The following is a 24,420-nucleotide window of genomic DNA, read 5'->3' as shown; positions in this document are numbered from 1 at the left end:
AGGCAGAGCATCGCTTTATTATGGACAGACTTCTCCCAATCTTAGCTACTACTGTATCAATATGTTTTGACCATGACAGTTTACAATCTAGGGTTACTCCAAGCAGTTTAGTCATCTTAACTTGCTCAATTTCCACATAATTTATTACAAGATTTAGTTGAGGTTTAGGGTTTAGTGAATGTTTTGTCCCAAATACAATGCTTTTAGTTTTAGAAATATTTAGGGCTAACTTATTCCTTGCCACCCACTCTGAAACTAACTGCAGCTCTTTGTTAACTTCTTGAGTGTAGGGGGCAGGATTTTCATTTTTGGCTAAAAAACGTACCCATTTGAAACTGCCTATTTCTCAGGCCCAGAAACTAGAATATGCATAAAGTTTCCAAAACGGTCAAAATATTGTCTGTGAGTATAACAGAACTGATATTGCAGGCGAAAACCTGAAGAAAATCAAACCAGGAAGTGCTGTTTTTCCTGAAAGCTCTCTGTTGCATTGGATGCCTTGCCTCCATTTAAAGGGATATCAACCAGATTCCTTTTCCTATGGCTTCCTCAAGGTGTCAACAGTCTTTAGACATAGTTTCAGGCTTTTATTTTGAAAAATGAGCGATAAAGATAACATCGCGTCAGTGGGTAGCTGGGTGTTCGCAGAGTTTTGCTTGCGCAACAGAGTGGGGCAGCCATTGCCTCTCCCTCTCCTATTGAAAAAGTGACAGTCCCGGTTGATATATTATCGATTATATATTTTAAAAACAACCTGAGGATTGATTATAAAAAACATTTGACATGTTTCTGTGGACATTACGGATACTATTTGGAATTTTCGTCTGCGATCTAGTGACCGCTCGAGCCTGTGGATTTCTGAACATAACGCGCCAAACAAATGGAGGTATTTTGGATATAAAAATAATCTTTATGGAACAAAAGGAACATTTATTGTGTAACTGGGAGTCTCGTGAGTGCAAACATCCGAAGATCATCAAAGGTAAGCGATTTAATCTATTGCTTTTCTGACTTTCGTGACCAATCTACTTGGCTGCTAGTGTTTGTAATATTTTGTCTACTGAGAGAGATGTTCTTACATAAACGCTTGTTATGCTTTTGCCGAAAAGCTGAATTGAAATCTGACATGCCAGGTGTCAACAACAAGCTAAGCTGTGTTTTGCTATATTGCACTTGTGATTTCATGAAAATTAAATATTTTTAATAATTTAATTTGAATTTGGCGCGCTGCAATTCAGCGGGTTTTGATGAAAATGATCCCGCTAAAGGGATGGGTGCGTCAAGTTAAGTGTTGCAGACATTTCAGTCACTGTAGTAGCTGACGTGTATAGTGTTGAGTCATCCGCATACATTGATACTCTGGCTTTACTCAAAGTCAGTGGCATGTCGTTTTAAAAAGCAAGGGACCTAAACAGCTACCCTGGGGAATTCCTGATTCTACCTGGATTGTGTAAAAGAGGCTTGTATTAAAGAACACCCTCTGTGTTCTGTTAGACAAGTAAGTCAACTATTTGAGCCAGTAAAGGGGGCTTTACTATTCTTGGGTAGCAGAATGACTTTAGCTTCCCTCCAGGCCTAAAGGCACACACTTTCTAATAGGATTAAATTGAAGATGTGGCAAATAGGAGTGGCAATATCATCTGATATTATCCTCAGTAATTTTCCATCCAGATTGTCAGACCCTGGTGGCTTGTCATTGTTGATAGACAGCAATAATCTTTTCTCCTCTTCCACACTGACTTTACGTAATTCAAAAGTACAATTCCTGTCTTTCATAATTTGGTCCGATATACTTGGATGTGTAGTGTCAGCGTTTGTTGCTGGCATGTCATCCCTAAGTTTGCTTATCTTGCCAATGAAAAAATAATTAAAGTAGTTGGCAAGATCAGCGGGCTTTGTGGTGAATGAGCCATCTGATTCAATGAATGATGGAGCCGAGTTGGCTTTTTTCTCCAAAAATGTAATTTAAGGTGCCCCAAAGCTTTTGACTATGATTCTTTAAATAACTGATATTGGTTTCATAGTATAGTTTATTTTTTATTTAGTTTAGTCACATGATTTAATTTGCAGTACGTTTGCCAATCAGTTGGGCTGCCAGACTTATTTGTCATACCTTTTGCCTCATCCCTCTCAACCATACAATGGGGATTTAACAGTTTTAGAGTCATTTTCTTAATAGGTGCTTTCTTATTAGGCCTTCATGGTCAAATTGCTGCAAAGAAACCACTATTAAAGGACAGCAATAATAAGAAGAGACTTGCTTGGGCCAAGAAACACAAGCAATGGACATTAGACCGGTGGAAATCTATCCTTTGGTCTGATGAGTCCAAATTTGAGATTTTTGGTTCCAACCGCTGTGTCTTTGTGAGATGCAGAGTAGATGAACGGATGATCTCTACATGTGTGGTTCCCACCGTGAAGTATGGAGGAAGTGTGATGGTGCTTTGCTGGTGACACTGTCTGTGATTTATTTAGAATTCAAGGCACACTTAACTAGCATGGCTACCACAGCATTCTGCAGCGATACGCCATCCCATCCGGTTTGCGCTTAATCGGACTATCATTTGTTTTTCAACAAGATAATAACCCAACACACCTCCAGGCTGTGTAAGGGCTATTTTACCAAGAAGGAGAGTGATGGAGTGCTGCATCAGATGACCTGGCCTCCACAATCACCCGACCTCAAAACCAATTGAGATGTTTGGATGAGTTGGACCGCAGAATGAATGAAAAGCAGCCAACAAGTGCTCAGCATATGTGGGAACTCCTTCAAGACTGTTGGAAAAGCATTCCAGGTGAAGCTGGCTGAGAGAATGCCAAGAGTGTGCAAAGCTGTCATCAAGGTAAAGGCTGGCTACTTTGAAGAATCTCAAATATAAAACATATTTTGATTTGTTTAACACTTTTTGGTTACTACATGATTTCATGTGTTATTTCATAGTTGTGATGTCTTTACTATCATTCTACAATGTAGAAAAGAGTGAAAATAAAGAAAACCCTTGACTGATTAGGTGCGTCCAAACTTTTGACTGGTACTGTAACTACCCAACTTTATTGACTTGATTATTCCCGTCATTCTTATCTTAGCTAAATGGTATAGTTGTTGTGCGTTCTCAATGTACATTTGGGGTGCTTTCTATATTCGCTAGAACATAAATGAATTTACGAACGCTCAACACCCGTTGAATATGGCCGGTGTCAGTAAACTAACTTTTTTGGGGGGGGACAAAATTACATCATGGTCTTGAATTGGACTCGCATTTTTCTGGTCTCGGTCTAGAGACTAGACTCTCTGTCTAGACTGTCTTGGATCCCTTGTCCCTCTCCCGGTATTCACTTTATCTGCAATAAATACATTTGATGGAAACCCACCGGGTGATCAAACTTGAAGTGTTTTCCTCGCACACTTGTGTTGTAGCTGGAGGTGGAGGGCTGGAGCGAGCAGGGAATGGCTTCCCTTGAGAAGCCATACGTCAGGAGAAGTGCAGTATTGTCATAAGGAGATTATGGAGTAGGAATGGAGGGTAAAAGAGATGTAGAGGAGGTTGAAGAGAGAGACGGAGGAAGAGGGTGAGCTTGAATTTGTTAAAAATGTTGGAAAAATATCAGAAAGTATAAGCAAAGTAAGCTGTACACCGGATTGAAGACAGGAGGAATTGAATGAGGGCGAGGTATCGGTGGTGGTAGGTGTGGAGAAATTATCAGAGCCCGAGGATTGCACCAAGGGTCAGGATAAATACGAGTCTGATGGTAGGAGTGACATTTTTGGAAAGTGGACTCTTGCCTTTTGGCTGAAAATGGAGTTAGGTGCTTTGGAATCAGTGAAGGTAACCCCAAGTGGTCTTGTGATAATTGTTTGTGTTTCTGTTGGTCAGATGGAGCAGGTGCTCTGCGTCAAACGATTGGGGACAAGAGATGTGAATTGTTTTGCTCTCAAGAAAGGGTGCCATTGAAAGGAGGGATTACTGTGGTAGCAGTAAATGTGGCAGTGGGGAAAATGACAGTTTTTTTGGGGGGGGGGGTATATCAGCTTTAATATTGATTGCAGATAGATTGTGGCTTACATTAATGTAATTGTATGCATCATTTCCAATACCCCATATATTTTTTTGTAAATATAAAATATGTTGTTTGTGATGCTCGTTTGGTGCGACGCAGAGAGGATGGCGTGATTGGAGAAATAGATGTTGAGAATAGATGTTGAGTCTTTGCCCGACTAAGTGATGTTAGGATATATCAGTTATCCCGCACACACTTTTGTACCAAATAATGACATTTTTGCAGGTGTCAAGCTTATGGGCATGTGGCAGCAGTGTGTAGGATGGAGGTTCCTAGGTGTGAGAAGTTTGCAAAGGGCATGAGACAAAGGAATGTGTAACATTGAGGAAAGTAGTGGTATGTGTTAATTCTAGGGGTGCCTATGGGGCTGGGAATGAGAAGTGTCCGATGCGAGAGAGGAAGGTTGAGGTTACCAGAGTTAGTTATGCAGAAGTTGTCATATGCTGAAGCAGTGAATAAAGTAGAGGAAGATTGGTCAAGGGGGAGGGATCCTAAGAGGAGTGTTGTGAGTAGTAGAACTGTACCAGTACACAGAGATAGGCCCTCAAGTGATATGTTTCAGTAAAATTGGATTTTTAGCGTTTATAGCAATGGTTATCAACTGTACTGCAGGGATGGAACATAAGTTGCAGAAATTTGAGGTTGTGGTGGCAGCTGCATAGAAGTATTTGGGTGTACGAGATTTGACGTCAGAAGAGTTACAGGGTGTGTCGTGTGGTGGTGTCCCATCCTTTCAGGCTGTTGGCCTGAGGTATGACTAGATAGATTTAGTGGAGTAGGGTGGTGGATTTGTAATGAGTGTAGGGTTATTGTGGCCAGAGTCAGGGAGAAACTAAATCCTACCTGCCAGCCCTGTTGCTCTTAAAAAGGTTTAACAAAATATTTTAGACTATATCTAATGACGTTCTACTCAATATACTCTTTAAAACTAATTTCATGTATCCCCTTCTCCCTCATACTAGATCATCCTCTATCTTTCCCTCCAATAATGTCCACACTGTATCAATACATGGTCCACTGTCTGTTTCCTGGCAATACTCACATTTTCCTGTTGGATGCTTTCCTATCACATGTAAGGTCTTATTCAACTGGCTGTGTCCCACACATAATCTTGTAAATATAGCCTCCTCTTCTGTTCCTTCCTGCCGTTCTCTCCTCCCCAACTTTTCTCTGTACTTGAAATAAATGCCTGCCCTTAGTATCTCGATTCCACTGTTCCTGCCTTTTCTCCACCAACACTGTCCATATCATGCTTTTTGCCTCTGCCTTGCTCATTGAAACTACCACATCAACATCCCCACTACTTAGTGCTTGTTTAGTGAGGAAAATGAACTGCCTCGTTCTGCTCCACTCCCACATGAGCTGGGACCCATGTAAATATGATCTGTATATGTAACGGATGTGAAATGGCTAGCTAGTTAGCGGTGGTATGCGCTAATAGCATTTCAATCGGTGACGTCACTTGCTCTGAGACCTTGAAGTAGTGGTTCCCCTTGCTCTGCAAGGGCCGCAGCTTTTGTGGAGCGATGGGTAAAGATGCTTCGTGGTTGACTGTTGATGTGTGCAGAGGGTCCCTGGTTTGCGCCCGGGTATGGGCGAGGGGACAGATTAAAGTTATACTGTTACATTTACCCATTTGTTTACTCCTGCCAAGGGTTTGTAGCAGGTCTTGTCTGCTATGTGATATAAAGGACTGGAGACTCCACTGCACATGAATCAGAGCAAATAACTACTCTTTCTGGCCTAACTTCCTCCACCCACTGCAAGGCCATCACCATGTATATACAGCCACATGATCTTTCGGCTGCATATTTTCCGCCATTTTCTTCAAATCTGAAAACGTTGTGAAGCCACGCCCATTTTCTGAAGAATTGCATTATGGGCCATAAAAGTAAGGAAACAGTTTATGCACGAATTTAGTACATCAGGGAACATTTGGCATTATAACTATATCCATATTATGACCAATAAGCATACTAAATTCACATCACAAATACTGCGGTTACTATGAGTTTTCGAACATATTTTCCTATCATAGGTTCAAGGTCCATTTATAGGGAAAAAGTTGGAAGCCGTTCCTAGACTAACATCGGAAGCAAGCAAGTGAGTGCTTTGTTTTTTTATGAGTGCTTTTTGTAGTCTATCCAAGTCCTGCCTTGTTATCTCTGATCTTTATTATAGCAGATGCAGCCAATCCCCTTACTGTCTTTAAGCTGATATCAAAACCCCATGGCAATCAAGAAAGTAAAGTCACCACAATATATAGTTCCAGGAGCGGAATGATGACATACAATGAATACAATTCAAACAGCTGTCAAGAGTTTGCAGAATAAGTTTTCAGGATCCTCTAATTGTACTACTGATTGTTTTAAACCAGGTTTGCACTAATGATGGAAGATGAAAAGCATATGCAGGTGGTTGCAGTAGCAGCATCCGAGAAGCCCGCACCAGCCATGCCCCACGCAACAACAGTAGCGGAATTCGGAGTCGTGGACGCGCGGGTGTGCTCAGCCCCCGACGGCTCCGCTGCATCCCATCTGTCTGCTTGTTGTCATGGAGGAGCCAAGATGGCGTTCCTGGCCTATAGCCTAGGCAAACGGGAAATAAATCAGTATTTTAGCATTAAAAATGCTAAATTATTATCCGTCGCTGCCGTCATTCTACTCACCCTGTTTCACACCGTTTCTCGGTATTATGGAGGTAAGCGACTGGCTCCCAGATACATTGTTAGCTAGCTTGACACAGACTCAACTCGGTGTTAGCGGAACCTAAAGCTACCTTCCCCCTGGTCATTTTTGCTCACGGTATTTGCAATTGCAAGGAAACATGAATAAACGTGCAGTAACCTGAATTAACCGAATAAAGTAGCTAGCTACATTGTCTCAGTGCAGGTGGATACTGGATACAATCATTAGCATCGGAAAGGAATCGCATCGTCGCGAACTAACCCATGTTTACATATTGTAGCCGCACACGATAACTGGCTAACTAAGTAGGTAACTTTCATGTGCATTGAAGTCTACATATATACAGTGTATATAACTGGCTAACTAAGTAGGTAACTTTCATGTGCATTGAAGTCTACATATATACAGACATTGATTTAATTATACTGAACAAAAATATAAACGCAACATGTAAAGTGTTTGTTTCATGAGCTGAAATAAAACATCCCAGAAATGTTCCATATGTACAAAAAGCTAACTTCTCTCAAATTAATGTCTAACGTTATCTGTTAACTTTCACATTTCTAGCTAGCTACTATATAATTCATACTAGCTAGCTAATCAACCAACTGCACATGCGTGGCTATTAGCTACCATGCTAGTTATCATGGTTATTTACAGGAAGTTAAAATCTGTCTTATTACTGTTGGTGGATAGTTGGGATCATAAAGCAATCTATTGTAGATGGGTAGCCTATGTCTTATTAATGGTAATGATCTTGCCACAGGGGAGGCATGATCCTAACTGGACATTTTATAAGTTATTGTTTGTCTGACTGGCGAGAATCTGCCTCCCGAAGATGCCTTGCAAACAATGGTCTTTGTTTATGGAAGGTGTGGGACACTGGGCTTTCTGTTTGTACAATGATAACAGCTGCTGTTGTCTGGCTGGCTTTGACTCCGGATGCTCTTGACTCCTCCTCTTGCCACCTGTCATCTTCTGAGTGTTTGCGTTGGTGAATTGGCAGATGAGTCTATTCAACTAGAACACAAGTTGACAACAGGAGGTGTCCTTTAATGGAAAATGTTAATAGATTAATTTGTACCGCAGGCTGCAATGCTGTCTTGGCTGAACCATGCATTGTGCACACTGCTGCATTTGAAAATGACTTGTGTAGAGGCAGCAGGTTTCATATATCCCTTTGTGTGTTTTGTTATGGCTTACTGGGATGTTCTCTGTCTTTCCCTCAGGCGGAGACACGTGTGAGTGGCTGCTGTCCAGTGGGCGGTACCTAGGAGAGACCGTATGGCAGCCCTATGGCTGTATGATGCACAAATACAAAAATACGTGAGTCACACCCATGAGGGAAATGTATAATGTGCATGTGTAAAATGTAGATGGCATATTTAACCAAGCCCACAACCACACAATTGCAAAAAACGAATTTCAGTTGTTACTATGTGCAAGTGATTCATTAGGTTATTTTTACTCTCACAGGGAAGCAAAGACTTGCCTTTCTGAGAAAAGGGTGGCCTTCGTTGGTGATTCTAGAATACGGCAGCTATTCTATTCATACATCCAAATAATCGATCCTGCACAAAGAGCAGATGGAAGAAAGGTAGGCTTAGTACCCCTGGCATAAAGCACACACACAAAATATTTTTTGTTTATATTCATCCCACCATGAATCTGTGAGCTTTGGGCTGAATCCTAATTTCAGATCTCTGCCCGTGACTCATTTTCCCACAAGGCTCCCATTGACATCAATACATGATTGCTCAAAGGTTAGAGTTAAGTTGGGGTTCAGCCCTAAGTGCATATAAACAATTTATATCCATTGTATTCCTGAAATTAGATGGGTAATTGCTGTACTATGTCATGATAGCAATGGTCTACTCTTAGATAGAGAAATAGAGGGACATCCCCTGTTGTAATGTCTGTCCACCAGCACGAGAACATTCTCTTTGAAGACAGGAGCGCTTCAGTCAATGTGGTGAGCTATTTATCTCTCTGTCTGTCTGTCTGTCTGTAAAAGCCAACTATTTATTTTTTAATTTTACTCTGTAGATTCTCTATTTACATACATAAAAACATTTTTTTTTAAGGCAAATGGCATGCATTTTTATTTTGGAGATTTTCCCAATAAGAGTAACAGTTTGCTGTTTTGCTGATAGGACTTCCTGTGGTATGCAGAAGTGAATAACTCTCTGAAGGAGCGCTTGATATCATGGAGAAAGGTAAAGAGAAGCACATTTAACCAGCAGACCTGGGATGTTTTCATTAGAGCACACATAGCAAAGCGTTATGCACTGAAAAACATTTAGCAACAAAAATGAGCATTTCTTATTGGAGAAGTTTAGCTTTGTCCCTCATTTTTTCAGCCCGTTTCCTTCTGTTTGTTTTCTAGTGAATACATCCCTGGGTTTGTCAGGAGCAGATCAGAGTTCAGTCAAAAGATAAAACATTTCTAATCTGAATCACATCTTTGTTTACTCAACTTCTGTCCTCAAGTGAATGTGTATACTGTACAAGTGTGATGGTACTGAACCTGTGATTTTTAACAATGCATTTTTTGCTTGACTGTATGCAATATGTAAGATTATAGGTATATTTAAGTGCTACTGTATAAATACTGATGTTTGATTGAATTAAGCCCTTAGAAGAGCATTCGGCTATTTCGGTTTCCCATAAACAGAAGATACAGAGCAATAGTTTTCTGCCATTTAAGGTCATTCAAACAGTTCGCTGCAAGATTTAATAGGATTTCTTGACTGTGTTGTAGGATCCTTCTATAAAACCAGATGTCGTCATCATCGGAGCTGCCACTGTGAGTGAAGGATGCTTGTCTTCCACTCTGTATACCACTGATTATCACATATCAGCCTGCATAGTTTAGATTCATTTCATCATTGAAATCTATCTTTCCCAAAGTGGTCCATCAAGTTGCATGGGGGCAGCAGCGAGGCGCTGCAGCAGTACAGGGCCAACCTCACAGCCATCTCCTTGCCTCTGGAACAGCTGGCTGAGGATGGGGAGGTCTACTGGGTCTTACAGGGTTAGTGCTTTACTGTTCATTCACTTGTCAGTCAGAGAGAAATTATGATAAGTGCTTTGAAAGTGAGGAATTCATATTGATTAAGCATCTCTCTCTCTCTCCTCCAGACCCTGTCCATGAGGAGGGTCTGAGTGACAACAGGAAGATGATCACTAACGAGCAGCTGGAGCTATACAACAAGGTGGTGCTCAGCACTCTGAACAGCAACAAGAAGAACTCCAAGGCCAGAGTCAGGTTCCTAGGCGCCTCGCGCCAGGCTGCCATGGAAACCATCACCCAATCAGCTGACGGCCTGCACCTTCCCGAGAGCACCCGGAACGTGGTAGGTGTTTAGGTGCTGACTGGCCTGGCCTGGCACCTCTTCCTGCATCTGTGGGATTCAAATAACAGCTGGCTTCAGGCTAAAATGAAAACAGAAATAAAAGATGTATGGTTTGAACTAGCTTTATGCTGAAAAAAAATCAGGCTCTATGACTCTCCAAACCAACACCGTGTCAAATAACACTGTCCATCCCTTATAACTTTCATTCCTCATTTGACAGCCTCCATGTGCACCTGTATTTTCCCTAGTTAGTATACTTAACAAAAATATAAATGCAACATGCAACAATTTAAAAAAAGATTTTACTGAGTTTCAGTTCATATAAGGAAATCAGTCAATTGAAATAAATTCATTAGGCCCTAATCTTTGGATTTCACATGACTGGGCAGGGGCGCAGACATGGATGGGCCTTAGAGGACATAGGTCCACCCACTGGAAGCCAGGCCCAGCCAATCAGAGTGAGTTTTCCCCCACAAAATGGCTTTATTACAGACAAAAATACTCCTCAGCACCCCTTCTCAGATGATCCCGCAGGTGAAGCCAGATGTGAAGGTCCTGGGCTAGTGTGGTTACATGTGGTCTGTGGTGGTGAGGCCAGTTGGATGGTTTGTCAAATTGTCTAAAACAACAGAGGCAGCTTATAGTAGAGTCTGGTCTATAATGCCCCTCTACCCTCCACCAGGCTGCCATGGTGCTGATGAACGCTGTGTGTAACAAGGTCCTGCGGCCCATCGACGGCTCCTGCTGCCAGGCCCTGCCGGCCCCCAGCCTCCTCCAGAAACTGACGGCCTGTGTCTTCCTGGGCTCAGCCCTGGTCTTCCTGGTGCTCCATGCTCTGGGCCACAAAAGGTACACTGGTGGGAGGAGCTATAAGAGGATGGGCTCATTGTAATGGCTTAAATGGAACAGAGTCAAATGTGGTTTCCATATGTTTGATATGTTCCATTCATTCCATTCCAACCTTTACAATGAGCCCGTCCTCCTATAGTTCCTCCCACCACCTTCCTCTGAGGTACACACTCTCCTATGGCTCAGTCAGTTAGAGCGTAGCGCTAGCAACACCAAGGTGGTTGTTTCGATTCCCACTGGGGCCACATACTGATTAATGGACCTGGACTATTTAGTGTGTTCAGAGCTCACTTGTAAAAGAGACCTGGATCTCAATGTGACTTCATTATATACATGAAGTTTCACTGTACTGTAAGTCGCTTCGGATAAAAGCATTTTGCTAAGTGTCGTGTAAACAAATTTAACAGGAGCTGGAAGTCCCGGCCCACGCCCCCCGACGTGGAGAGCGGCGAAGAGAAAAAGCCAGCCACGGCAGCGTCTCTGCTTAACCACAAGGCCCCGTTCCAGGCCCTGTGTAAGATGGGCCTCATCATGGTCTACTTTTACCTATGTGACCGGGCCGACGTCTTTATGAAGGAGCAGAAGTTCTACACCCACTCCAGCTTCTTCATCCCCCTCGTCTATATGTTTGTCCTGGGGATCTTCTACAGTGAGAACAGCAAGGAGGTGAGAGGGTTTGGGATAGAATGTTTAAGGGAGTTGGGTGGAAAGTGGTGTTTTTGGGAGAGTTTTTTTTTTTTTTTTTTGTGGTGTAAGCATAGGCCTACGTAAATTCAGAGATCTTTCTGTTTTAAAGTATTTAAAGTTGTTGTCGTTGACAGCTAAGCTCAATCGTCCATGTCTGATCTGAGAGAAGGCTCTATCTATCTCAGGGATTTTTCTATTTCCCATGCAGACCAAGCTGCTGAACAGAGAGCAGACTGACGAGTGGAAGGGCTGGATGCAGCTGGTCATCCTCATCTACCACATATCTGGAGCCAGCGTTGTGAGTTTCACCATTCATTGTCTTTGATTTATTGCTTTGAATATAAACTCAATTAATGATATTATAATTGCGTGTTTTACTGCTATGTGTGACAAGTGAAGGGATGTGTGTTTTAAGTCAACCTTCCTTCCCAGTTCATCCCCGTGTACATGCATGTCCGTGTCCTGGTGGCAGCCTACCTCTTCCAGACAGGATACGGACACTTCTCCTTCTTCTGGCTCAAAGGGGACTTTGGATTATACAGAGTGTGCCAGGTAAGCATAGGAAATGATTGGGTTTTATTAGAGTTAATAAGTAGTGGTTCCAGCTACTATACCTATTCTAAGGGACAAAACTGAACATCAAATGAACAAGTGTTGACATGTAGTGCCATAGAACAATTCACTTTGAATCAAATACCAAAACATGAAAGAAACATGGATATTTAGCCTCAGCTGTATTGATCACATCTTTATAAGGAAACCCTTGATAAGAAAGATTCCATCTGGCCAAAGCTTACCTCACACAGGTTTTTACTTTGGTTGGGCCCTCCAATATAGAGTTCCTTACCTCAAGTCACCCTCTGTGTTATCTTCAATTATAAACTGGGTGGTTTGAGCCCTAAATGCTGATTTAGCTGAAAGGCGTGGTATATCAGACCGTATACCACGGAGATGACACAACATTTATTTTTACTCAACGTTTTACTTTATGTTGGTAACCAGTTTATAACTGCAATAAGGCACCTTGGGAGATTGTGGTATATAGCCTATATACCACGGCTAAGGGCTGTGTCCAGGCGTTGCATCGTGCCTAAGAACAGCCTTAGCCATGGTATATTGCCAATATACCACACCCCCTCAGACCTTATTGCATAATTATGAAACTGGTTGTCTGGCTCCTGGATATTATTGGTTAATAGCAGTGATGTATAGCACTACATCATGATAAAGTGTATGCATCCAAAGAAATGGCAATAGGAACAAAAGTAGACTGTTGGCTGTCATTTCAGCTGCTTGATACGATTGTTTGTTAGCTTTAGTTGGTTAGCACGCAAGGGAGAAGTAGATAGCTTTCATAGCTACATCCCAACCATTGCAAATCGAATTAACTACCAACCCATTTGGTTAGCAACTTCAGACTCTTAGAACTAACGACTGGCTTTTTCTCAGACTATTGTTTAAGGAAGAATTAAATAAAACTAATTTACTCAGTATAATGTTTTTAATAAGAACTGTTGCAATCATTTTATTAAAGCAATTAGGCGCCTCGGACCCGTGACTTATCGAGAATAACTCCCTCCTAGGGGCTGTTTCCCATCCCTTGGCTTCAAACAAGAAATGCACTTAGGAGTTATTTACACGATAATTCCCGGGTTCTCATGCCTTATTGCTTAAATGTGACCACTTCCTGTGTCTGTCCACTCTGGGGTGAAGTTTCCCCTAGGTACAGATCTAGGATAATCCTCCCTTCCCCAATCCTAACTTCAACAATTAGTGGGGAAAATGCTAAACTGACCTAAGGTCAGCGTTTAGGAGCAACTTCACCCTACTCCTGTCTCTCCACAAGGTCCTGTTCCGTCTCAACTTCCTGGTGGTGGTGCTGTGTCTAGTGATGGACCGGCCGTACCAGTTCTACTACTTTGTGCCCCTGGTCACCTTCTGGTTCGTCGTCATCTACGCCACCATGGCCATGTGGCCCCAGATACTGCAGAAGAAAGCCAACGGTCAGTATGGGTCAGCCATTGTACTGGACAAGTAGCAGTGATGATGGTAGTATTGATAATTATATAAAATAGGGCTTCAAAGGTAAATATCATGAGCAGTTGTAGTGTAAGTCGTCAGTTGAAGAAGTAGATCAGATGGCCTGTCCCCCACAATCAGCCGACCTCAACCCAATTGAGATGGTTTGGGATGAGTTGGACCGCAGAGTGAAGGAAAAGCAGCCAACAAGTGCTCTCTGTATGTGGGAACTCCTTCAAGACTGTTGGAAAAGCATTCCAGGTGAAGCTGGTTGAGAGAATGCCAAGAGTGCAAAGCTGTCATCAAGGCAAAGGCTGGCTACTTTTAAGAATCTCAAATATAAAATATATTTTTTGGGGTTACTACATGACTCCATATGTGTTATTTCCTAGTTTTGATGTCTTCTCTATTATTCTACAATGTAGAAAATAGTAAAAGTAAAGACAAACCTTTAAATGAGTAGGTGTCCAAGCTTTTGACTGCTACTGTATATACACACAGCACATTTGTCTCTGTTTCCCTTTTAAAATAAACAAAAATACTAGTGTTGATTTGTGAAGTAACACTCTCCAGCACTTTTTTTTTTTTAGTAATTTGTCTTTTTACAGGTAGTGGAATGTGGCACGTTGGGATTCTAGTGAAGCTGCTTGGGCTACTCCTGTTCATCTGCTTCTTTGCTTATTCACAGGTGAGTTCATCATCTGGTTTATTCACTCATTTAGAGATATTCTCATATTTAAAATTATATAAAAAAATTAACTGCTATAGGTCATTTCATAAAGCGTCTCAGAGTAGGAGTGGTGTACTTGATCAGGTCTCCCCCTGCCCATGTAATCAAATTCAGATTTAATCTAAAAATCAAAACTGATCCTAAATCATCTGATGTTTAAAACCTCTTGGGGCTACTAGTTCCCATTTGGGACCCCCCCCCCTGAGCTGTAATGTGGCGCAGGGAACGCAAGAAATAATCCTAAAAATATTTAACCTCCACAGATTAGCAAGAAAAATGGCTCAAATGAAAGATAAACAAGTTGTTTATCTACCCAGCAAGTCAGATTTCTAAAATGTTTTACGGCGAAAACATAGCACATATTTATGTCCAACCACCACTGCAGACATACCTCATTAGCATAGCCAAGTAGGAAAAAATATGCAATCAACAAACGCAGGATTAAAAGAAAAATCATTTCACTAACCTTTTGAAATCTTCATCAGATGACAGTAATATAACATGTTACACAGTACATTCATTTTTTTTTCAATAATCTGCAATATATATCCATAAATCTCTGTTTACAATTATGCATCGTTCAAAAAATGCTACTGCAATGTCAGGAGAAATAAAATAGCTCCGGCAGATAACGTCAGCTAACAAGGAATACACATCATAAACTTTGACTAAATATGCATGTTTTACATATGTATGGCAAGATAAACTTCTTCTAAATGCAATCGCTGTGTTACATTTATTTTTAACGTTCCATTTTGCGTTCACTAGGCTATAATAGGGATTCGGCGCTCCCATTTAGCATAATGACTCCTCTATCTTGGAGTCGACAGAAACCCAAAATGAACACATAAATATTCCCTTACCGTTGCTGTTCTTCCATCAGAAGACCTGGAAGGGTTAATACTCACCAAGTTAGCGTTCAGTTTTCAAGTCTGTGTCTTTCGGTTCTCAAACTAGCCACATTTCGGTCGAAATGTATGCAAATTTCAAGTGGATGCGCACCAAAACGTCGAAAGTATACATTATATGTCGAGTAAACTTGTCAAACTATGTTTATAATTAAGCCTTAACATGTTATAAAGGTCTACAGCAATCGTGAGGGCGAACAGACACACACACGTTGTTCAATCCATCCTGAGGGAAAGAGAGAGAAACTTCACAGCGCGCATTGGGTAAACTTTTTTTTTGCGTGACCGAGACCTTTCGGCATGCTGAACGTCTCGTGAGCGCGCGATTCTCACAGTTACACGCCTCATCGAAAGCAGGCTTCGCGCTGAAGACGTAGAAACTGTTTCCATCGTTATAACTGCTTGGTAAGTGTGTATACGATGACGTCAAAGTGGTGGGAGCTTTTTCCATTACAAGAGAGACTTTGGGAGAATGCATGCCCTGACACTTCTGCTTTACATAGAGAGAAAATTTAAACGGTTTTAGAAGCTTTAGAGCAGGGGTGTCAAAGTCAAATGGACGGAGGGCCAAATAAAAAAATCAGCTACAAGACGAGGGCCGGACTGTTCGAATGTTCACTGAAAATTTTTTAAATGACGCATATAGTCTAGTGAACCTAATTGAACCTACTGAAAACCTAACAAATATATTACAATATGATCAGATAAATAAAGCAATATTTTCTTATGGCTCTGTCAGTAATCTTTAATTTTCAACAGACACAAAAGACAAATTTCCTTTATATAAATATCCCCATAACATGAACATTAAATGAAAGAAACCGGTATTCAAGGCACCATCAGTAGACTATATTTTCTATTTTAGCAAAAGTGGGCTAAATTTACTTCAAAGAAAAAACAATAATAGCAATTTTCTATCATCCACTCAACTGAAATATTTTTAAAATATAATTGGATTGAAATACAAAAAAATAAAGTGCAAAAATCTATTAATCAAAAACAACACTTTGTTTAAGGAGAAGTAACATGCAGTGAAAACAAATATTAAATTTTAACTTTTAAACTTGAACTGAGTAAAAACTCTAAATATGTGATTGCACAGTAATGTTCACTTGTTTGAGGTTGAGGGTGATACTTGGTGGTGTCCCATCTTTTCCACAAGTTCATCAATGTTCGGGGTAAGGCTCTGAGCTGAAGAAATCCTCAGAATTGAGTGGAGGTGTTCAGCAGTAAGTCGACTTCTGTGTGATGTTTTGTTCAGGTTCATCAAAGAAAACAGTTGTTCACACAGGTATGTGCTGCCAAACATAGACAACGTTTGAGCAGCCTGGATGCGCAGCTGGGGCATTGTGCCGGGAGGAAACGGGCGAACTCCGCAGCACCCACTGCCGCATATTTTGCCCTCAGTGCATCATTGCATTGGAGGTCAATCAACTCCATTTGGAGGTTTGGTGGTGAGCTTTCCACGTCAACAGCAAATGGGTTACCGAGCAGTTCCAACCTGCTTTTTTGTGCTTCAAAGTCAGCAAATCGGCGTCGAAAGTCAGCGGCAAGCATACCTATTTTATCAGCCAACTGTGTGCTCGGGAACGCACTGGTAGAGAGCTTCTCTTTCATGGTCTGGCAGCTGGGAAAGTGGCTCAAATTTTCTTTCCGCATCTGCGTCTCCCACAGAGTCAGTTTGGTTTTAAATGCCTTCACTGTACTGTACATATCAGAGATGACACGATCCCGACCCTGCAGCTGCAAGTTTATTGCATTCAGATGACTCGTAATGTCACACAGAAAAGCCATTTCACACAGAAACATTTCGTCTCGGAGTTGTGTTGTGTCTTTCCCTTTGCTGTCCAAGAACAGACAAATCTCCTCACGAAGCTCAAACATCTTTGAAGCACCTTTCCCTGGCTTAGCCATCGCACCTCTGTGTGATAAGGCAAATCACCATGCTCCGTTTCTAACTCCGTCAGAAATGCCTTGAACTGGCGGTGATTCAAACCTTTGGCTCTGATAAAGTTAACTGTGCGCGTGATGATGCTCATTACATGCTCCATTTTCAAGGCTTTACCGCACAACGCTTCCTGGTGTATGATACAATGATAAGCTGTCAGCTCACCTGTCGCGTTTTCCTCTTGCATCTTTTCCCGTATCTTCGCCACCAGTCCGCTCCTGTGTCCACACATCGCAGGTGCTCCGTCGGTTGTCAAACCCACGAGTTTTTCCCAAGGCAGCTCCATCTCATTTACACATCTTGACACCTCTTCATACAAATCATGCCCCGTAGTTGTGCCATGCATAGGACGTAAAGCCAAAAACTCCTCTGTCACGCTTAGGTTGGAGTCCACTCCGCGGATGAAAATTGACAACTGGGCAATGTCAGAAATGTCGGTGCTCTCATCCACAGCCAAGGAATATGCAATAAAATCTTTTCCCTTTTTCACAAGCTGCTCTTTTAGATTGATGGACAACTGGTCTACTCTCTCGGCAATGGTGTTTCTGCTCAGACTCACATTTAAAAAGAGTTGCCTTTTTCTGGGCAAACTTCGTCACAAACTTTAATCATGCAGTTTTTGATGAAATCCCCTCCGTAAATGGCCGGGCTGATTTAGCGATCTCTTCTGCCAAAATAAAACTGGCCTTGACAGCAGCCTGGCCTTGTGATTTGGCTTTTTTGAACAGAGCCTGTCGAGATTTGAGGCCTCGTTTTAATTCCTCTGCCTTTTGTAGCCTTTGTTCCATGTCCATATTCTTGTTTTTGTCCGCGTGTTTCGTTTCATAATGTCGTCTCAGATTATACTCTTTCAGTACCGCCACACTTTCTCCACACAGAAGACACACAGGTTTTCCAGCTACCTTCGTGAACATATACTCCGACTCCCACCTTGTTTGAAACCCCCGGTTCTCAGTATCCACCTTCCGTTTTGCCATTTTTGATGGGTATCTGAAAGTTAATTTTACTGTGATGCTGACGACTGCTGTGCCAATAAATATTGAAATGAAGCAGCCTACTGCTCGGTGCGTCACCTTTGCATTGTGGGAAATGTAGTATTGGTGCGTGTAAAAGATCTGCGGGCTGCCGGCTTGCTGCGGGCCGGTTCTAATAATAAATCAAGATCATCCCAGGGGCCGTAAAAAACCTTCTTGCGGGCCGGATGTGGCCCGCGGGCCTTGACTCTGACATATGTGCTTTAGAGTGTTTCCTATTCGATAATATTTTTATATGCATATATTAGCAACTTTTGACAAAAATTTATCATGTTTTATATGGGTACCGAATTCCTCCAGAAGGGGCAGTATTCAGGGCTAGCCCCAACATTAACTAACTTACTCTCTTCTCTTTTCCAGGGGTTATTTGAGAACATTTTCTCAGTATGGCCCATCTCCAAGCTCTTTGAGCTGAATGGAAGCATTCATGAGTGGTGGTTTAGGTGGAAGCTGGATCGATTTGTAAGTAAACATTTGAACGGGTTGCTACACTCTTTGGCTCTGTTTAGACATGCGGCCCAATTCTGATCTTTTTTCTTCTTCACTAATTGGTGTTTTGACCAATCAGATCAGCTCTGAAAAAGATGTGAAAAGATTTGACATGATTGGTCAACTGACCAATTAGTGAAAAAAATATTAGAATTGTCGTTGGCTGTCTAAACGCAGCCTTTGAGTTGCTCTATTGTATTATATTTTCATATTAAGGTATCAAAATATCACATCTCTCTTTAGTGAGTTGTGCCAAAAACCTCTCGACTAGATGAATCTGTTGGTCGATGTTTAATGTTGAAGATCGTTTTATGGGTTGGACAGTAGACTAAGTGGTCCTGTGTGGCTCAGTTAGTAGAGCAGGGCACTTGCAACATCAATACTTTGTGGGTTCGATTCCCACGGGGGCCACCCCTACAAAAATGTATGCACGCAGCACTAAATTCTTTTCCATAAAAGCATCATCAAGCTAAATGTTGTTTTATTATTATTATATTAGTAACTGAATGTGTGTTTTGACTTTGTCTTTCAGGCCATTATCCATGGCATGCTGTTTGCCTTTGTCTACCTGGTACTACAGAAGTGCCAGGGCCTCTCCGAGGAGAAAGGAGAGCCTCTCTTCTCCACCAGGATCTCCAACATTCTACTCCTCATCTCTGTGTTCTCATTCATGGTAAAAGAGAACAACTTGGTGTATTTAACCGTTCTTAAAGAAATAATACACTCAAACTATCTTTTAGAATTTTGTTTATTAGTCCACTGTTAATACAATCCCTAAATCATTGTGCGTGTCAGCAGTACATTTTTTAAGATGGAAAACTTTCAGTAAAGAGCAGAAACTGATTTAAATTTAATGTCAAGAATGACGCGTTTTGTATAATTGGAGTGTGGTATTCCTTTAAACCAGTCAGGTGAGTATATCGATCACCTGTTCTCGTAAAGTTACCCTCATTAACATTCACACTCTGAGGTGAAACAAATCTCAGATGGAAGATATCTCTTAGCTGATTTACGTTGTGCTCCTTGAACACCACTCCTTTCCTAACCACTCCATGTTTCATCTGTTCCAGACCTACTCCATATGGGCCAGCAGCTGTAAAAACAAGACCGAGTGCAACGAGCTGCATCCCTACATCTCAGGACTCCAGGTAAATACAGTAGGAGGTCAGACCTTGCTTAACATTGGTCTCAGACAAAGCATTGCTCACAGTAATTTTGCCCTACACTGCTTCAATTTTCGTTATTTGTCAAGTAGTTAGCCCTTAGCTAAGGAGTTGGTGAACACCTTCTAACACTTTATGCACCTTCTACAAAACATATTGTAATTGACACAGACATAGATTTCACCAATGTTGACATTACCAAAGCGCCGTTAAACAATAACTAGAGAAAGCATCACCTTTGAGTAGACTAACCTTTAGGTAGGTTAAATAATGGCACCTGTGGCCAAGAGGGTTTTGTTGAAACTAGCATTTATCTTCCATAAGTATCCCCTGTTAGGCTATGATATACCTAACCCAAAATAACAAGGGAGGGAGTTGCCTTCTACAATAACAGGATGGGTGTACTCTACTGTCGCCCAGCCGAAGAAGAATTAACAACGTGTCCTGGGCTACACTTCATCTTTAGACATATAATAACGGTAATGTCCACTCACCATTTTGCTGCTCCCAAATGAAACAGAGCTGACGTTCCATTGTTTCTACATATTGGATCATAATTTGTTCCAGCCCCTGTTAGCATCGGTATGCTAGCCCCCCCCGATACAGTTGGTCCATGTGCTGATTGGCTGGAATGTCTTTCTTCCTCTCAGATCCTAGCCTTCATCTTAATCAGGAACATTCCCGGTTACTCCCGCTCTTTATACAGCTCATTCTTCGCATGGTTCGGGAAGATCTCCTTAGAGGTAAGTTGAATTCCGCTGGCAGGGATGCTGAATTTCTGTATGATACTTGTGAATTTGGTTTATTGCATTGTCATGTTCTGTACCCAAACACCCTCACCCCCTCCCACTCTCTCTCCGTCCCCCAGCTGTTCATCTGCCAGTACCACATCTGGCTGGCGGCGGACACCAAGGGCATCCTGGTGCTGATCCCAGGCAACCCCTCGCTCAACATCATCATCAGCACCTTCATCTTTGTGTGCGTGGCCCACGAGATCTCTGTGATCACCAATGACCTGGCCCAGGTGGCCATCCCCAAGGACGGGGGCGCCCTGCTCAGGAGGTTGCTTGCCGCCGGGGTCTTCACCCTGGGCCTACTGCTGGTGTCCAGGAGCGCTGAAGGGAACCAAGGAGGCCACTGAGGAGGGGGGCAGGTACCACAGTGGGGGAGAGGTAGATTGATTTCTAGACTGAGACTGACTAACTTGTTAGTCTTCCATGCCCACAGGGTCGTATTCATTTGGCACCAAGCGGAATAAAAGGGTCTGAAAGATTGAGGGACGTCCTGTTTCATTCCATACGTCATGCCTCAATAAATACGACGGGGGTGAACAGACAGGTCAAGTTGAGGACAAGGAAATATCTCTGCTGTCTGTCTTTTGACTGCTCTGAGTACTGGGGTGAAAGTGATACACTGAAGAGGATGAAGTCCCAACGTGGGCCCACACCCCACGGAGCAGCACGGAATAAGGTTCTGACTCCTTTACTATAGACGTTTACAATAGAAGAAGAGTGAGGTGGTGGTCATGGGTGGTGGTGGGTTCGAAGATGTGTGGGTTTTAAACTAGCTTAAAGGTGCTCATGCTTGCTGTGTGGTCCGTGCAGCATTTGCCCCACCCTTAGCCAAACCATTCCCCTGTTCTCTCTCTCGCTCCATTCCTCTAGGTTAATTACTCACAGCTGTTGGTCTAAAGCAGCTCAATCTGGGATGGACTTTTCACTGAAAGCAGAGCGAGCGTGCTCTCTCCCGCGCTCTTTCTCTCTGATGGTGGTAACAGTGAAGAGTGGGTAGAAAAACAACGGATTTGTATTGCTTCCCAAATGGCACCCTATTCCCTATGTAGTGCACTACTAGTGTGGCATTTAGAATGGAAAGAAACTTGTGCTGAGAGGTCATGGTCACCTAGCTCTGTTTTATTTACAGTATTAAATTATTTAAATTAAGCTTATATTTTACAGGGTTTTAGTTTTCCATTTTAATATTCAGAGCCTATGACTACTTTTTGTGAATGAAGTATTGCATGGGTATTTTTAGTTTTTATCACCACCTGAAAGACTAGCCAGGCCAGACAGAAGATGCACTTATGAATTTCTATCGCAGAATGTTGTTGCATTCTGGGTCTGACACAACCACTTGTCTGTGTTCGTGCACGTTTGTGCGTGCGTAGTTTGTTGTTTCACCAACTTATCCTGGTATGTTGTAAGGAGAGGTGTAGGATGTTCATTCTGTGTTGCTCGTTAGTCCTTCTCTTAAACCAGGCTTCTCAGAGCTACAATAGAACAGGCACTGCTTTGTACATACAGATAACTGACCAAATAAAGGAAACACTTGAGTTAGTGAGGGACAGCGTTTCCCATCAAAAAAACATCAAATGATGGAATTTCTCATGGAAGAATAGTGTCACATCCCTCCAATAGAGTTCAAGACACTTGTAGAATCTATGCCAAGGTGCATTAAAGATGTTCTGGTGGCTCATTGTGGCCTAACACCCTATTAAAACACTATGTTGGCGTTTCCTTTATTTTTGTCAGTTACCTGCATCTACTGTACCATGTTAGAACTTCTGACAAAGCCTACTTTCATGTGCATCAGTAGCTACCACTGTATCCAGGCCACTGCTAATGGATGAGTGAACACATGGATGAATTCTGCACCTGTGACTGAATGCCTTCTACTCGCTACTGTTTTCTCTTGTCAGTTGTCATACGGCATCAGTGCCACGTTTGCATTGAAATGTGACGCATCGTGATGCTTGATGAGGTATTTAAAAGAAGTTGAGTGAATGGAAAGTGTTGCTGTAGAATAAAAAGCAGTACTTCATGTTGAGCCTGTCATGTACCTACATATGACCAATATCCACCAACAGTAAAAGCCTTCTTTCAGACAACACTTCTTTGCGTGTATTTTCAAATTCTGCTGTGTTAGCTAAGTTTATACACAGGAATGTTAGGAATGAATCGCTTCATATCCAGTTGTTGAATCGTTTTGATTCAATTTTGAGCCATTGGTTATAGTGGCCAATATTCGACACCCCTTAAATGTGTAAATCAACTGCTTAAAGCTTGATGTTAAGGCAACATTGCAAATATTGTAAGTGTACATTAAGACGGCAAATTTATTTATTCTTTAGAATTGTATCTGTAAATGTTCTGTGCCATAGAAGGTTAATGGACTTGGGTGTACACTGTTGATTTACTTCAGGTTCATCTAGCTTCTCAATCAATTGAAATCAAAAGTCTTGGCACTAGGGGTTATTCAGAAGATTATGTGCATCCCAAAGGGCACCCTATTCAATACACTACTTTTGACCAGGGTCCATAGGGACATACGGTATGTCACCTATTTGCTTGTAAACTCAAAACATGACACATTTTGATTAATTGATTTGTTGATGAAGGATGTTGGTAAAAGGATGGCAATTATACAGAATCTTGTTCAGTGTCAACCTGTTTTTCCATCTGAGAAACATTTTGATAGATTTTGTTTGCCTATTTTGATTTACAGTATTTAGATTTTCTATATGTTATTCACTATTGGGGATATATATTTTTTAATTGGTTTTGGTTCAAATTGAAAGAAGCAACAACTAGGTTTACCCCAGAGCCTCAATAGATGTTTTATGTACATTTATATTATTTTGTGACATTTTAATGTGAGTTGTACCCATTTTATTTATAGGTACTTTTTATTTGTATTCTACATTGTCAATAATACAAACCTTCCTAAAAATCTTGTCTGACTTCTTTGTCCCTTCCTTGTCAAAACAGTGAGGGCCAGTTTCCCAGACACAGGTTAAGCCTCGTCCTGGACTGAAATAATGCTCAATGGAGATTTTCCATAGTGTTAATGCAGAGATAAAAAACACAAAGTTGCCCTCAGGTGAACACCAGCAAGAAAGTGCATGTGAGGCAGACTAAAAATGTCATGGCGACGGACAGTGGTGGCTGAGCTGGAAGAGAAAGGTCCAGTGGTAGAAGATGTTTGCCGTTTTATGTCCCACCAAGGATCAGCGGGATTAAGGAAGTAACTAATGCAACAACCTGGAGAGATTCAAAACTTAGAATTTTCCATTTACATTATTCTACAATATTCTTGCAACCAATAGAATGAGAGATATTGAGATGTATATCTTCCCAGCTCTGCATATTTTGCTGTGAGGAGGCAGGTATTAGATCATTTAGTTTGGTACTGTCCAGCTGTAGCTCGTTTTTGGTTACAGGTCCAGGAATGGCTGAACATTTACCTAGAACTAACGCTGCAGATAGCATTACTGGGTGATTTGAAAAGTCAGTCTATCGATCAATAATCATTTTAGCCAAACATTTTCTTTTAAAGCTATGAGAATAGAAAGGTTCAGTACTTTCGTGAAGCATCACAGCACAGTTGAAAAATATATGGTGAATAGAAATGCAAAATGGATGGTGTTAAGAGCAAGATGGGAGGTGTTTAATGGAGCTGAAGGGTGGGACTAATAACAAGACAACCAATGTA

The 24,420-nt window shown here is 41.7% G+C and overlaps 1 protein-coding gene and 1 long non-coding RNA gene across 3 annotated transcripts; one reads left to right on the top strand and one right to left on the bottom strand.

Annotated features, from left to right (window-relative positions):
* Positions 1-5,947: 5,947 nt before the first annotated feature.
* Positions 5,948-7,346, bottom strand: LOC115119903 (uncharacterized). The gene is made up of 2 exons (XR_003862052.2): positions 6,728-7,346; positions 5,948-6,647 (listed from the first exon to the last, which is right to left on the bottom strand). It is a non-coding gene; the product is annotated as an uncharacterized LOC115119903 (long non-coding RNA).
* Positions 6,447-23,661, top strand: casd1 (CAS1 domain containing 1). Of its 2 annotated transcripts, XM_029648800.2 has the most exons (19): positions 6,447-6,759; positions 7,976-8,072; positions 8,223-8,343; positions 8,674-8,718; positions 8,900-8,962; positions 9,508-9,552; positions 9,657-9,780; positions 9,888-10,102; positions 10,785-10,951; positions 11,359-11,617; positions 11,847-11,936; positions 12,071-12,190; positions 13,485-13,641; positions 14,266-14,345; positions 18,638-18,739; positions 19,299-19,439; positions 19,837-19,914; positions 20,580-20,672; positions 20,798-23,661. In XM_029648800.2, the coding sequence occupies exons 1-19, from the start codon at positions 6,447-6,449 to the stop codon at positions 21,068-21,070; spliced, it is 2,583 nt and encodes an 860-aa protein (XP_029504660.1). In that variant the 3' UTR covers positions 21,071-23,661. The 2 variants fall into 2 exon arrangements, with proteins under 2 accessions (XP_029504660.1, XP_029504662.1); XM_029648802.2 differs by lacking the exons at positions 6,447-6,759; positions 7,976-8,072 and having other exon boundaries at positions 8,255-8,343; positions 8,628-8,718.
* The last annotated feature ends 759 nt before the right edge of the window (positions 23,662-24,420 follow it).

Source organism: Oncorhynchus nerka, linkage group LG4, assembly GCF_034236695.1.
Source record: "Oncorhynchus nerka isolate Pitt River linkage group LG4, Oner_Uvic_2.0, whole genome shotgun sequence".
NCBI lineage: Eukaryota > Metazoa > Chordata > Actinopteri > Salmoniformes > Salmonidae > Oncorhynchus > Oncorhynchus nerka.
Note: the sequence above shows the minus strand (reverse complement) of the source record. Positions and strands in the feature narration are given on the sequence as shown.

Excerpts from the sequence above, each read along its gene's own strand:
- casd1 (XM_029648800.2), top strand. The coding sequence starts at position 6,447 with ATGATGGAAGATGAAAAGCATATGCAGGTGGTTGCAGTAGCAGCATCC. Across the intron at positions 8,719-8,899 it reads GGAGCGCTTCAGTCAATGTG|GACTTCCTGTGGTATGCAGA; the intron begins GTGAGCTATTTA and ends TTTTGCTGATAG. Across the intron at positions 12,191-13,484 it reads GATTATACAGAGTGTGCCAG|GTCCTGTTCCGTCTCAACTT; the intron begins GTAAGCATAGGA and ends TCTCTCCACAAG.